The sequence below is a fragment of the Salmo trutta genome, chromosome 1 (genome assembly GCF_901001165.1).
Source record: "Salmo trutta chromosome 1, fSalTru1.1, whole genome shotgun sequence".
In the NCBI taxonomy this organism is placed as follows: Eukaryota; Metazoa; Chordata; class Actinopteri; order Salmoniformes; family Salmonidae; genus Salmo; species Salmo trutta.
The window spans coordinates 5,188,083-5,203,891 of record NC_042957.1 but is presented as its reverse complement, the minus strand read 5'-3'; the positions used below and the strand labels follow the sequence as shown (position 1 = coordinate 5,203,891).

General features: G+C 43.7%; 2 protein-coding genes across 2 annotated transcripts in view; both read right to left on the bottom strand.

Moving 5' to 3' along the window:
- LOC115152364 (acetyl-coenzyme A synthetase 2-like, mitochondrial) overlaps nt 1-596 on the bottom strand; it is a 28,613-nt gene extending 28,017 nt beyond the window's left edge. Inside the window, exon 1 of the mRNA XM_029697371.1 lies at nt 295-596. The gene's annotated coding sequence lies outside the window, so the exon portion shown is untranslated. The remainder of the gene's footprint in view (nt 1-294) is intronic.
- Nucleotides 597-3,271: 2,675 nt separating this feature from the next.
- Nucleotides 3,272-15,457, bottom strand: LOC115152292 (visual system homeobox 2-like). Its single transcript, XM_029697077.1, has 5 exons — nt 14,680-15,457; nt 14,285-14,369; nt 13,148-13,271; nt 5,134-5,314; nt 3,272-4,131 (listed from the first exon to the last, which is right to left on the bottom strand). The coding sequence occupies exons 1-5, from the start codon at nt 15,005-15,007 to the stop codon at nt 3,749-3,751; spliced, it is 1,101 nt and encodes a 366-aa protein (XP_029552937.1). The 5' UTR covers nt 15,008-15,457; the 3' UTR covers nt 3,272-3,748.
- Nucleotides 15,458-15,809: the final 352 nt, after the last annotated feature.

Below are 15,809 nucleotides of genomic sequence, written 5' to 3'. Positions count from 1 at the left end.
GATCACTTTCACAGTCAAAAAGCAAGACGAGATCTACCGCTGACTTTAAAAACAAATGTGACATTAAGCTTATAAAACAGTTCTGTCGGAATGAGATTTGGGTAGTAGGCCTAATACATTATCACAGCATATTGGCTGTATGCTTGGCCTGCCAAAATTGGTATTCTCTGACCATATTATATTTCCAAACTATAGCTTTGATAAGAACATAGATCTGTTGGTGTAGCATTTGCAAGGCACCGAGGAGCATGAATTGAAATAATTTGGTTGTATATTTTACTGGACTGATGGTACCTGCACCTGTTGGTCATGGTGCTTCCAAGACAACTGGGAACAACAACAACAACAACAAAACTAGGTCAAATCACGAGGTCAGTGATGTTCAGGTCGGATGGTCTGAGCTCCAGAAAGATGGCCGACTTTCCGACTTGGAATTCCGAGTTGGATGACCGTTCTTTCTCACGGTCCCCCGCTCTCTCCTTCCTTTCCTCCGGTGAGACTGACAGAGAGGAGACGCCGTCTTCCACACGATGACGAAACTCGAGTCGCACTGCGTCTCCCTCATGCACAAATACATGTCGTTCCTACGACCAGAGAAAGTGAAATATTCCTCTATAAATAGACACGACAAGCTGCTAATAATAATACAAACGCAGGGCTAGTAATATACTTGGCTAGCAAGGAGGATAGTGTTGTTTACATACTGCTTTATGTTTACATACTGCTTTACTCATCTCATATGTATATAATGTATTATATTCTACTGTATTTTAGTCAATGCCACTCCGACATTGCTTGTATATATTTCTTAATTCCATTCTTTTACTTTTAGATGTGCATATTGTTGTGAATTGTTAGATATTACCGCACCTGTTGGAGCTAGAAACACAAGCATTTCGCTACACCTGCAATACCATCTGCCAAATATGTGTACTGACCAATAAAATGTGACTTTAGTGGGATGAGCTATAGTTGGACAGGCTCATTGTAATGGCTGGAATGGAATTTGTGGAAAGGTATCAAACATATTGATCCACTTGTTTGACTCTGTTCCATTAATTCCATTCCAGCCATTACAATGAGCCTGTCCTCCTATAGCTCCCCCCCACCAGCCTCCACTGTTGGCTAGTCATTCATCGCAGTTGCAGTGCCACAGGAAGTACAGAGAAGCACGTTTTGTGTTTTTATAATAGTGCTGAATAAAAACTTAAAACATGAACTCTCTCATTAAAAAAAAAAACAGCAGCTCTTTGCTGTATTCTTAGACCGTTTCTGTGTGGTCATGGTATAAAAGTGATTCATTCTTACGTCCGGTAGCAGCGTATTAAACTGTTCTGTGGTCAGGGTAGTGGAAGATCTTCAGGCACGGGGATTTCAGCTATCCGATTGGCCAGCGCAGTAGGCACACTCGATTTAGCAACAGATCTCCTGGTCTGCGGGGTAGACGGGAGTTTGTATTTTCAGACAAATAAAATGGTTCAAAATGAGAACACTTTGCAACACTTTGCATACCCGCGGTGCGCAGGGCTTCTGAATCAAATGCATCTACCGCCAACAGCGCAACAGAATAACAACAAGAAGCACTAGACTTTATCGTTGGCGTTTCTACAGACATGTTTGGTGCTCGACTAGAAGATCGAACTGTAGATCGCGATCGACCGGTTGGTGAAATTCGACTATACCTAAATTAAAACTCAATTATAACCATTAGCCTATATGTCGATTATGCCAATCTCTTGTCATAATATATCATGTGATTTATGTAATTCATTATAGGCTACTCTTTTAATTAAACTTATTTAGATGCACACAAAAACACCCAGGAAATCTCCCATCTGAATAACAATAACATCTTTATTACTATTTAAATATACAGAACACATAGACAAAAAACAAACACAGCTTGTTGATTTCCAACTTCAGGAATGTATGTGCTATATTATGCTATGTCATAATTCTAATATTTATATCATAGGTAAGATGAAATCCACCACACACCATATATACAAAGGTATGTGGACACCCCTTCAATTTAGTGGATTCGGCTATTTCAGCCACACCCATTGCTGACAGGTGTATAAAATCGAGCACACAGCCATGCAATCTCTCCATAGACAAAAATTGGCAGTAAAATGTTCCGTACTGAAGAGCTCAGTGATTTTCAACGTGGCACTTTCATTGGATGCCACCTTTCCAACAAGTCAGTTCGTCAAATTTCTGCCCTGCTAGTGCTGCCCCCAGTCAACTGTAGGTGCTGTTATTGTGAAGTGGAAACATCTAGGAGCAACAACGGCTCAACCGCAAAGTGGTAGGCCGCACTAGCTCACAGAACGGGACCGCAGAGTGCTGAAGTGCGTAGTGCGTATAAATAGTTTGTCCTCGGTTGCAACACTCACTACCGACTTTCAAACTGCCTCTGGAAGCAACGTCAGCATAAGAACGGCTCGTTGGGAGCTTCGTGAAATGGGTTTCCATGGCCGAGCTGCCTCACACAAGCCTAAGATCACCATACACAATGCCAAGTGTCAGCTGGAGTGGTGTAATGCTCGCCACCATTGGACTCTGGAGCACTGGAAACACGTTCTCTGGAGTGATGAATCACGCTTCACCATCTGGCAGTCCGACGGACAAATCTGGGTTTGGCAGATGCCAGGACAACCTTACCTGCCCCAATGCATAGTGCCAACTGTAAAGTTTGGTGGAGGAGGAATAATGGTTTGGGGCTGTTTTTCATGGTTTGGGCCCCTTAGTTCCAGTGAAGGGAAATCTTAACGCTACAGTATACAATAACATTCTAGATGATTCTGTGATTCCAACTTTGTGGCAACAGTTTGGGGAAGGCCCTTTCCTGTTTCAGCATGACAATGTCCCTGTGCTCAAAAGCGAGGTCCATACAGAAATGGTTTGTCGAGATCGGTGTGGAAGAACTTGACTGACCTGAACAGAGCCCTAACCTCAACCCCATCGAACACATTTGGGATGAACTGGAACGGCGACTGTGAGCCAGGCCTAATCACCCAACATCAGTGTCCAACCTCACTAATGCTCTTGTGGCTGAATGGAAGCAAATCCCCACAGCGATGTTCCAACATCTAGTGGAAAGCCTTTCCCAGAAGAGTGTAGGCTGTTATAGCAGCAAAGGGGGGGACCAACTCCATATTAATGCCCATGATTTTGGAACGAGATGTTAAGACGAGCAGGTGTATATTTCAAGGGGATAGGCTATTTTGTGTAAAAATGTTAATGCATCCTCTCAAGATGAGCCTCTTGATTTTCACATTATTCCACAGCATTTAATCATAACATGTATCTTTCACCTTGTGTGGTTTGACTATTACCTTGGAGAATAATATGGGCCAGTACATATGTAAAGACTGATCCATGTAACCAAATAGTAAGTTTTCTTAAAGTTGTACAATAGCACGCTGCCAAATAGCTGCCAGCTTACAACATAGTAGACAGTTATAGACCGGGGTATAGATGTAACAGTTTACTGAGTTGGAATTCCCATGATGGAAAATTTGATCTGGATAAAATGAATCCCCATGACAGGAAGATTGGGAGGTTGACGATATCCGGTATTGGTGTCAAAGAAACATTATGAATCTTTTTTTGCTAGCAAGAATAATGTATATTGTGACTACTGTCTTGTTTCTAATAATATGGATGTCAGGAATATGTAAACATTGTTCTTTACAGAGACGGCATCAACAAGCTCTAGCACAGTCTTCAGAAGAATGCATTCATATCAGTGACTGGGCTCTATCTTTTCTACAGGCTTCAACTGTCCTGTCTGTTTGTCCTCTGTCTCCATCGGCTGTCTCTGCCCCCCTGGTCCGTCTCCTGAAACTGTCCCCAGTGGTCCGCCACCAGGATGTGTCCCTAGCATCTTAACGCTGTGTTCCAGAGCTTTAGCCCTGAGTACAGCGATGCTATTCTCTCTCAGTTCCTCCTTGGATATGGGCGATCTAGTATTCTCTCTCCTCTCCTCCTGCTCCTCCTCCTCTTCCTCCACCTTTCGCTCTACCACTCTCTCCCTCTCTCGTTCCCTGGCAGGAAGTTTGGAGAGGGGAGCTTCCAGTTTTACAGGAGAGGTCGGAACAGGGGTATCTATGGACTTCTTGTGCATACCTGGAAGGAAAAGGAATCGTTGGTATTCCGGTTAGCAACAGAGTGAGAACACATCCCACTTGAAGAGACACACACACACACACACACACACACACACACACACACACACACACACACACACACACACACACACACACACACACACACGTCTAAAAACAGTGGCGCTACAGTACTAGGAAACTCAAGCTCGTACTGAGCTGTAGCTGGCAAGTGGTAGAAGGTCTTAGTCAGTTATTGTTTCTGACCTCCAGCATAGTGAAGAGGCAACATGGGAAAGGAGCCTTCACTAACAGTTCAGAGAGGTTTAAACTGCTCGTTGAACTACGGTATGTGGTTAGGTGTCACACCCTGATCTGTTTCACCTGTCTTTGTGATTGTCTCCACCCCCCCTCCAGGTGTCGCCCATCTTCCCCATTATCCCTTCTGTATTTATACCTGTGTTCTCTGTCTGTTGCCAGTTCGTCCTGTTTGTCAAGCCAACCAGCGTTTTATGTATCAGCGCCTGCTTTCCCCAGTCTCTCTTTTCTCGTCCTCCTGGTTTTTGACCCTTGCCTGTCCTGACCCTGTACCCACCCGCCTGACCACTCTGCCTGACCCTGAGCCTGCCTGCCCGTCCTGTACCTTTGCCCCTGTTGCTGTAATAAACAGTGTTACACGGTCTGCATCTGGGTCTTACCTTGATTTCCTGATTATTAGGTAAAGCAAGCCGTCCACCTTAATGTTCTCAGCCGTACATACTGCACTAACTACATTTTTTTAATAAAGCAGGGCCATGATCTCAATGTCAGACTTCATCCCAGGGCTTGTCGGGAGTTGATGAAAGTATCAATGATGGGTGTTAATCAATAACGTGATAATCCTACTTTATCACATTGAATTAAAATCTCTGCCTGTCCTATCTGTCTATTGAGTAGCATAGATCAATGAGACAGTGACACCGTACTGTGGATACACACACACACACACTCCAACCCACCAACACACATTAATGCAGTACCTTACCAAGTAGCCATGGGGCACAGGAGTCCATGATACCGTTCTTGGCTGACTTGAGGATGGACTCAGGCAGAGGGATGGAGTGGCGGACCATGGCACCGTACAGGCCGTACTCCGCCATCACACTGCTATGACCCCAACACTTCTCCCTCTTCCTCCACTTGGCACGACGGTTCTGAAACCAAACCTGCAGGGACAGAGGATGTATGTTTAGGTTTATTTTAACATCTTGGTACAATATGAAGAAACATCAAATCAAACTTTATTTGTCATCATGCGCCGAATACAACAAGTGTAGACTTTACCGTGAAATGCTTACTTACAAGCTCTTAAACAACAGTGTAGCTCAAGAAGAAGAAAATATTTACCAAGTAGATTAAAATAAAAAGTAATAATAAAAAGTAACACAATAAGAATAAATAACGAGGCTATATACAGGGGCACCGGTAACGAGTCAGTGTGCAGGGATACAGGTTAGTAGAGGTAATTTGTACATGTAGGTGGGGGTGAAGTGACTATCCATAGGTAACAAACAAACAGCGAGTAGCAGCAGTGTACAAAAGGGGGGGGGGTCAGTGTAAATTGTCCGGTGGTGATTTTATGAATTGTTCAGCAGTCTAATGGCTTGGGGGTAGAAGCTGTTGAGGAGCCTTTTGGTCCTAGACTTGGCGCTCCGGTACCGCCATGTGGTAGCAGAGAAAACAGTCTATAACTTGGGTGACTGGAGTCTCTGACAATTTTATGGTCTTTAGTCGTGGATGTCATTCAATATAATATAACACACAAGTCAAAATATATGATCAGCCAAATTATATGGACAGTGCATCATGCATAAGTCATAAACAACAAATTGACATAGCAGCCACTAAATGTATTTGGTATTATATTAGGATCCCCATAAGTTGTTGCAAAAGCAGCAGCTACATTTCTTGGGGTCCACACAAAACATGACATAATACAGAAAATCCATAGACAAGAACAGAACTACATACATTTAAAAAAGGTGCATAGCCTACATAACAATACATACAGTTGAAGTCAGAAGTTTACATACACTTAGGTTGGAGTCATTAAAACTCGTTTTTAAACTAGTCCACAAATTTCTTGTTAACAAACTATAGTTTTGGCAAGTCGGTTAGGACATCTACTTTGTGCATGACACAAGTAATTTTTCCAACAATTGTTTACAGACAGATTATTTCACTTCTAATTCACTGTATCACAATTCCAGTGGGTCAGAAGTTTACATACACTAAGGTGACTGTGCCTTTAAACAGCTTGGAAAATTCCAGAAAATGATGTCATGGCTTTAGAAGCTTCTGATAGGCTAATTGACATAATTTGAGTCAAGTGGAGGTGTACCTGCAGGTGTATTTCAAGGCCTACCTTCAAACTCAGTGCCTCTTTGCTTGACATCATGGGAAAATCAAAAGAAATCAGCCAAGACCTCTGAAAAAAAAAATTTGTAGACCTCCACAAGTCTGGTTCATCCTTGGGAGCAACTTCCAAACGCCTGAAGGTACCACGTTCATCTGTACAAACAATAGTACGCAAGTATAAACACCATGGGACCACGCAGGCCTACCTTCAAACTCAGTGCCTCTTTGTTTGACATCATGGGAAAAACAAAAGAAATCAGCCAAGACCTCTGAAAAAAAATGTGTAGGCCTCCACAAGTCTGGTTCATCCTTGGGAGCAACTTCCAAACGCCTGAAGATACCACGTTCATCTGTACAGACAATAGTACGCAAGTATAAACACCATGGGACCATGCAGCCGTCATACCGCTCAGGAAGAGACGCGTTCTGTCTCCTAGAGTTGAACGTACTTTGGTGCGAAAAGTGCAAATCAATCCTAGAACAACAGCAAAGGACCTTGTGAAGATGCTAGAGGAAACAGGTACAAAAGTATCTATATCCACAGTAAAACAAGTCCTATATCGACATAACCAGCAAGGAAGAAGCCACTGCTCCAAAACCACCATAAAAAAGCCAGACTATGGTTTGCAACTGCACATGGGGACAAAGATTGTACTTTTTGGAGAAATGTCCTCTGGTCTGATGAAACAAAAATAGAACTGTTTGGCCATAATGGCCATCGTTATGTTTGGAGGAAAAAGGGGGAGGCTTGCAAGCCGAAGAACACCATCCCAACCGTGAAGCACGGGGGTGGCAGCATCATGTAGTGGGGGTGCTTTGCTGCAGGTGGGACTGGTGCCCTTCACAAAATAGATGGCATCATGAGGTATGAAAATTATGTGGATATATTGAAGCAACATCTCAAGACATCAGTCAGGAAATTAAAGCTTGGTCGCAAATGGGTCTTCCAAATGGACAATGACCCCAAGCATACTTACAAAGTTGTGGCAAAATGGCTTAAGGACAACAAAGTTAAGGTATTGGAGTGGCCATCACAAAGCCCTGACCTTAATCCTATAGAAAATGTATGGGCAGAACCGAAAAAGTGTAGGCAAGCAAGGAGGCCTACAAACCTGACTCAGTTACACTAGCTCTGTCAGGAGGAATGGGCCAAAATTCACCCAGCTTATTGTGGGAAGCTTGTGGAAGGCTACCCGAAACGTTTGACCCAAGTTAAACAATTTAAAGGCAATGCTACCAAATACTAATTGAGTGTATGTAAACTTCTGTCCCTCTGGGAATGTGATGAATGAAACAAAAGCTGAAATAAATCACTCTCTACTATTATTCTGACATTTCCCATTCTTAAAATAAAGTGGTGATCCTAACTGACCTAAGACAGGGAATTTTTACTAGGATTAAATGTCAGGAATTGTGAAAAACTGAGTTTAAATGTATTTGGCTAAGGTGTATGTAAACTTTCGACTTCAACTGTACATACAGGTTCAATAAAATGGTGCTGGAAGAAATGGCAGCAGTTTTACTGGCGCCTAACGAATTGTGCTATTATGTGTTTTTTTCTCGTTATTTGTAACTTATTTTGTACATAATGTTTCTGCCACCGTATCTTACGGCAAAAAAGAGCTTCTGGACATCAGGACAGCAATCACTCACCTCGGATTAGACAAATATTTTTTCTTCAACAAGCAGGACACACAAGATATACTGCTAACACCCGACAAGGCCAAGCACCCCGTTATTGGCAAGAGAAAGAGACGCAGGTACAGAGGACATAGAGCGGGTGCCTCGCAAGAATCCGCAGAAGGCGAGTGGGAAAGCTGCCGTTACCGTCAATATTACTCGCCAACGTACAATCATTGGACAATAAATTAAACGAGGTACGATCACGAATATCCTACCAACGGGACATCAAAAACTGTAACATCTTATGTTTCACGGAATCGTGACTGAATGATGACATGGATATACAGCTAGCAGGATATAAGCTGCACCGGCAAGATAGAACAGCACACTCCGGTAAGACGAGGGGGGGCGGTCTGTGCATATTTGTAAACAACAGTTGGTACACGAAATCTAAGGAAGTCTCTAGATTTTGCTCGCCTGAAGTAGAGTATCTTATGATAAACTGTAGACCACACTATTTGCCATAGTGTGGTCTACTTTTCAAGGCTGTTTATTTACCACCACAGACGGATGCTGGCACTAAGACCGCAGTCAGTCAGCACTATAAGGAAATAAGCAAACAGGAAACCGCTCACCCAGAGGCGGCACTCCTAGTGGCCGGAGACTTTAATGCAGGGAAACTTAAATCAGTTTTACCTAATCTCTATCAACATGTTAAATAAGCAACCAGAGGGAAAAAAATCTAGATCACCTGTACTCCACACACAGAGACGCGTACAAAGCTCTCCCTCGCCCTTAATTTGGTAAATCTGACCACAATTCTATCCTCCTGATTCCTGCTTACAAACAAAAATTAAAGCAGGAAGCACCAGTGACTCAGTCTATAAAAAAGTGGTCAGATGAAGCAGATGCTAAACTACAGGACTGTTTTGCTATCACAGACTGGAACATGTTCCGGGATTCTTCCGATGGCATTAAGGAGTACACCACATCAGTCACGCTTTATCAATAAGTGCATCGAGCACGTCATCCCCACAGTGACTGTATGTACACACCCCAACCAGAACCCATGGATTACAGGCAACATTCGCACTGAGCTAAAGGGTAGAGCTGCCGCTTTCAAGGTGCGGGACTCTAACCCGGAAGCTTATAAGAAATCCTGCTATGCCCTCCGACGAACCATCAAACAGGCAAAGCGCCAATACAGGGCTAAGATTGAATCGTACTACACCGGCTCCAACGCTCGTCTTATGTGGCAGGGCTTGCAAACTATTACAGACTACAAAGGGAAGCACAGCCGTAAGCTGCCCAGTGACACGAGCCTACCAGACGAACTAAATCGCTTCGAGGCAAGCAACACTAAGGCATGCATGAGAGCATCAGCTGTTCTGGATGACTGTGTGATCACGCTCTCCGTAACCGACGTGAGTAAGACCTTTAAACAGGTCAACATTCACAAGGCCATGGGGCCAGATGGATTACCAGGACGTGTTGATTGAGTCTGTAATACCAACATGTTTCAAGCAGACCACCATAGTCCCTGTGCCCAAGAACACTAAGGCAACCTGCCTAAATGACTACAGACCCATAGCACTCACGTCCGTAGCCATGAAGTGCTTTGAAAGGCTGGTAATGGCTCACATCAACACCATTATCCCAGAAATCCTAGACCCACTCCAATTTGCATACCGCCCAAACAGATCCACAGATGATGCAATCTCTATTGCACACCACACTGCCCTTTCCCACCTGGACAAAAGGAACACCTAGGTGAGAATGCTGTTCATTGACTACAGCTCAGCGTTCAACACCATAATACCCTCAAAGCTCATCACCAAGCTAAGGATTCTGGGACTAAACACCTCCCTCTGCAACTGGATCCTGGACTTCCTGACGGGTCGCCCCCATGTGGTGAGGGTAGGTAGCAATACATCTGTCATGCTGATCCTCAAAACTGGAGCCCCTCAGGGGTGCGTGCTCTGTCCCTTCCTGTACTCCCTGTTCACCCACGACTGCGTGACCATGCACGACTCCAACACAATCATTAAGATTAAGTTTGCAGACGACACAACAGTGGTAGTCCTGATCACCAACAACGACGAGACAGCCTATAGGGAGGAGGTCAGAGACCTGGCCGGGTGGTGCAAGAATAACAACCTATCCCTCAACGTAACCAAAACAAAGGAGATGATTGTGGACTACAGGAAAAGGAGCACCGAGCACATCCCCATTCTCATCGACGGGGATGTAGTGGAGCAGGTTGAGAGCTTCAAGTTCCTTGCTGTCCACATCGCCAACAAACTAGAATGATAGCCCCTATCTCATGGTGATAGGTATGATGATAGCCCCTATCTCTTGGAGATAGGTCTGATGATGATAAATTACTTCCAGGGCTCAGTAGAGAGCAGAGGTGTGTGTGTGTGTGTGTGGTGTGTGTGTGTGTGTGTGTGTGTGTGTATGTGTATGTGTGTGTGTGTGTGTGTGTGTGTGTGTGTGTGTGTGTGTGTGTGTGTGTGTGTTTGGACATGTTTAACTTCTAGTCCCCACAAGAGTAGTAAATGAACAAAAATTTGACCAACTGGAGACATTTTGTTAGTCCCCACGAGGTCAAATGCTATTTCTAGGGGGTTTAGGGTTAAGGTTAGAATTAGTGTTAGGATTAGAATTACATTAAATTACATTAAGGGTTAGGGTTAGGAGCTAGGGTTAGAGTTAGGAGCTAGGGTTAGGGTTAGGAGCTAGGGTTAGGGTTAGGGTTAGGAGCTAGGGTTAGAGTTAGGAGCTAGGGTTAGAGTTAGGAGCTAGGGTTAGGGTTAGGAGCTAGGGTTAGAGTTAGGAGCTAGATTCAGGATTAGGGTGAAGGTTAGGTTTTTGGTTAAGGTTAGGATTAGGGGTTAGGGAAAATAGGATTTTGAATGGGACTGATTTGTGTGTCCCCACAAGGTTAGCTGTACAAGACTGTGTGTGTGTGTGTGTGTGTGTGTGTGTGTGTGTGTGTGTGTGTGTGTGTGTGTGTGTGTGTGTGTGTGTGTGTGTGTGTGTGTGTGTGTGTGTGTGTGTGTGAAGCAGCTGAGCTGAGAAAGTAAAGGACAGGAGGGTGACCCTAGGGGCGCATGGATGCTGATTGAAAAATACGTTAATTTTCAGAGCCAATCGATGGACGACAGGCGCTCAAATATCACCAGGGAAATTAGAGAGCTAGAGCCCAGGAGAGCCCTGCCATTGACCCAAGCTAATTCATTTCACAGTAGTTATCATTTCATTTCTGGCTCCCACCACGCCTTGTGCCTAACAGTGCATTGACACTAGGATGCGGCATCGCACGGTGAAACATCGGAAGCCATTCACTTTCAATGAAAGGAAAGAGAGAGAAGGGGAGTGGACGGAGGACCATTGAGGGACATCAGCACGGCCGTGGGAGCTGAACAAGGCGGGACTAAAGTAAAAAAAAAAAAAAGTAGAATAATAATTAAAAACAAATAAATATAAATAAGGGCAGCATGTAGACTCGAGGGTGGAGCGTTGGGCCAGTAACTGAAAGGTTACTGGTTCAAATACCGGAGACGACAAGGTGTAAAATCTGTCGCTGTGCCCTTGAGCAAGGCACTTAAAGCGAATTGCTCCCGGGGGGCTGTACAATGGTCTCAGGGGGAGTTGTGATGTGCAAGAAACACGTGTGTAACAGAACAAATATACCCCCCCAATCCACCCAAATGAAAAATGATTCAAATCCTCCACGATATCTCGACGCAAGTGATTAATCGAAGATCGCCCCTTACAATGACTGTTGATACGTAGCACTACCTAGCTTTCTTGCTAGCTTGTTAGCACCCACATGAGGGCGAGACTAGCTTGTTAGCACCCACATGAGGGCGAGACTAGCTTGTTAGCACCCACATGAGGGCGAGACTAGCTTGTTAGCACCAACATGAGGGCGAGGCTAGCTTGTTAGTGTAACAGTGTAGGTTCCGTCCCTCTCTTCGTCCCAACCCGGGCTCGAACCAGGGACCCTTGCACACATCGACAACAGCCACCCTCTCGAAGCATCGTTACCCATCGCGCCACAAAAGCCGCGGCCCTTGCAACGCAAGGGGAAACCCTACTTCAAGTCTCAGAGCGAGTGATGTCACTGATTGAAATGCTATTAGCGCGCACCACCGCTAACTAACTAGCCATTTCACATCGGTTACATTAGCACCCACATGAGGGCGAGGCTAGCTTGTTAGCACCCACATGAGGGCGAGGCTAGCTTGTTAGCACCCACATGAGGGCGAGGCTAGCTTGTTAGCACCCACATGAGGGCGAGGCTAGCTTGTTAGCGCCCACATGAGGGCGAGGCTAGCTTGTTAGCACCCACATGAGGGCAAGGCTAGCTTTGTAGCACCCACATGAGGGCGAGGCTAGCTTTGTAGCACCCACATGAGGGCGAGGCTAGCTTTGTAGCACCCACATGAGGGCGAGGCTAGCTTTGTAGCACCCACATGAGGGCGAGGCTAGCTTTGTAGCACCCACATGAGGGCGAGGCTAGCTTTGTAGCACCCACATGAGGGCGAGGCTAGCATGGCTAGGAGAGTGCTGCTTGTATAGTGTAAATGGTAAGCATCTCTATGCCTGCCTGGATGAATGGATGACTGAGTGACTGAGTCCCAGGGGGAATGGTGCCAAACTAGAGGAGGAAATTGGGTGTTAACTGAGCAGAGAGGGTATGGTGATGATGAGAGATGTGTGTGTGTGTGTGTGTGTGTGTGTGTGTGTGTGTGTGGCAGGTATATGGGGGATACATACTCATGTGTGAGCATGCAGGCACACACACACACACACACACACACACACACCACACATTGACACACACACACACACATACATGCATGCACGCACACACACAAACACACAAACATACACACAGGCACACACACACACACACACACAAACACACTGACACACACACAAACACATACATGCATGAACAAACACACACACACCACACACACATGGCCAGGTTCCAGTACGTTATGTACCTGTATCCTGTCCTCTGGAAGTCCAGTCTGCATGGAGAGCATCTCTCTGGCGTAGACATCAGGGTAGTGGGCCTCGTTGAAAGCTTTCTCCAACTCATCCAGCTGATCTGACGTGAATATAGTCCTGATAGAAATATTACAGAGGGAACACACACACAAACAAAGTTATTTTGATGACATTATATATATATATATATATATATATATATATATATATATATATATATATATATATATATATATATATATAGAGAGAGAGAGAGAGAGAGAGAGAGAGAGAGAGAAGAGAGAGAGAGAGAGAGAGAGAGAGAGAGAGAGAGGAGAGAGAGAGAGAGAGAGAGAGAGAGAGAGAGAGAGAGAGAGAGAGAGAGAGAGAGAGAATGAATAAGCATGACATTTAGCTTGTTTGGTTCATATGGCAGTGGGCACAAAACAAATTATTTAATAACTCCAAAATGAAAATGTTGATTTAGAAGAAATAAATTACATTTGAATAAGTTCCATAAATAAATTACATTATCAGGACATAATTTACACATCATTATTTTAAGCATGATTTATTTGCTTGATGTAGGCTACTTGTAGAATATACAGCATGAGAAATATGGACACCTTGTAGGCTATCCTATGTTGAATATTGTTATCCTAAGAAGAAAGGGATACTCTACTTTGTTTTGTTTGTTGCATTAGAAAACTGTATCGAAAATGTCCACCTCTTGACTAATTAGTCTAATATATATATATATATATCCGTCTCTTATTGCAAAATATGTACTGAAAAATAAGATAGGCTATATAGCATCTGGTCTTTATTTTCGAGGCATTCAAATAATTTAAGAAATCTATTTCAATTCATACTTGATAATTATTTGCTTATTTTGACGTTTTCGTTCAAATACAAGTTGTTATAAAATTGAGGAATATTGTAGGCTATATTAATTCGAAAATGTCTCTTTCCAACAAGTTCTCACCGCATTTTGTTTACTTATATATGTCTCAAAGGCATATACTCCAATTCAAAGACAGTGCGATAAACATTAGTTATATAAACATTAGTTATATAAACATTAGTTATATAAACATTAGTTATATAAACATTAGTTATATAAACATTAGTTATAGCCATTAGAGTTTTACCTGTGTCGTCTCTTCTTTCTTTTCTTGTTTTGGTTCATCGATGATTTGGAAAATGTCTTTTCACTGGAGGATATGTCATCTGAATCTGTAAATGAATAGCCATAGTTTACCATTAAACTAATAGCCACAGGTCTATTGCCAATACAATTACAATGTAATACTTATTAACTGTTATCCTAAAGTGTAGAAATATATTCAAAAACAGGATAAGAGAATTTGCAATCGTTAAGACCAAAATTACATTTTCAATGTACAATTTAATGAAGATAAAAACATAAACATAAAAATAAAAAATAAAGAGATATATGTGAAATGAATTGCTTATTGTCTACTTAAAATATATATACTTTTAGAATGTATAGGCCTATACGCTAGCCTATAGTTTGCACATTTACCAGAGCAGCTTGCGGAGTGGTGCGCATCAAGCTGTCCCATTGCCCTGGCCCTGTTGAGTGGCTGAAGGTGAACACTCTGCGCCTCCTGTAACACCTCCAGAAAGGCAGGCTGACTGTAAAACGAATGAATTCCTCCTCCTGGACCAATAATTCCCATCCCAATCCCGACTCCCGCCGAGCCCAAAACCGATCTAGCCGCCAGAAGGTGCGCCCTGTGCGGCAAAGATTCCAATGGACGCCGCGTAACCGCGGCGGGCGTCTCATTATTCAAACCCAGAATCTCCTGGATTCCGAATCCTGGGCGCTTGTGCGTCGTAGTCAAACGCATTTTTTTTTTACCCTTCGTGCTGGAGTCCGGATCCCACTCGGTTTAGAGACGAAGCCTTTTTTTTATATGTTTTTTTTTGACGATTGGTACTGGAGTCCGGATCCCACTCGGTTTAGAAACGAAGCCTTTTTTTTAATATATTTTTTTTGACGCTTGGTACTGTAGTCCGGATCCCACTCGGTTTAGAAACGAAGCCTTTTTTTTTCAATATATATTTTTTGACGCTTGGTGCTGGAGTCCGGAGCCCACTCGGTTTAGAGACGAAGCCTTTTTCTTCTTCTTCTTCTTCTTCTTCTTCGGTTTATTCAACAACAACAACAAAAAAAGTCTGAAAGAACAGTCACCTTCTTTTCCCCGTTATGATGTCAGACTGTTCTCTCTGATGGTATTCCCTGATTGGTGTTCCCGCCCTGCACGAGCCAGTCGCTCGTGTCATCACCAGTGTGTTTTCCCGCTCAGATTTTACAGGTTCCTCACGCTAGGGGGAGGGGGGGGGGTCGTATCTCTCAGCCAATCACCACAGAGAGAATTTAACGCCGACAGAACACAGGGGTCGAACGATTCTTTCGTGATGGCAGATTAAAATGGAAATACATTGGAAGACTTGGGTTCTGTTTAGACAAGGTAGTTGGTAGAGCATGGTGTTTGCAACGCCAGGGTTGTGGGTTCGATTCCCACGGGGGACCAGTACGGGGAGAAAAAAAAAAGTATTAAATGTGTGAAATGTATGCATTCACTACTGTAAATCGCTCTGGATAAGAGCGTCTGCTAAATGACTACAATGTAAATGTAAAGGTATTTC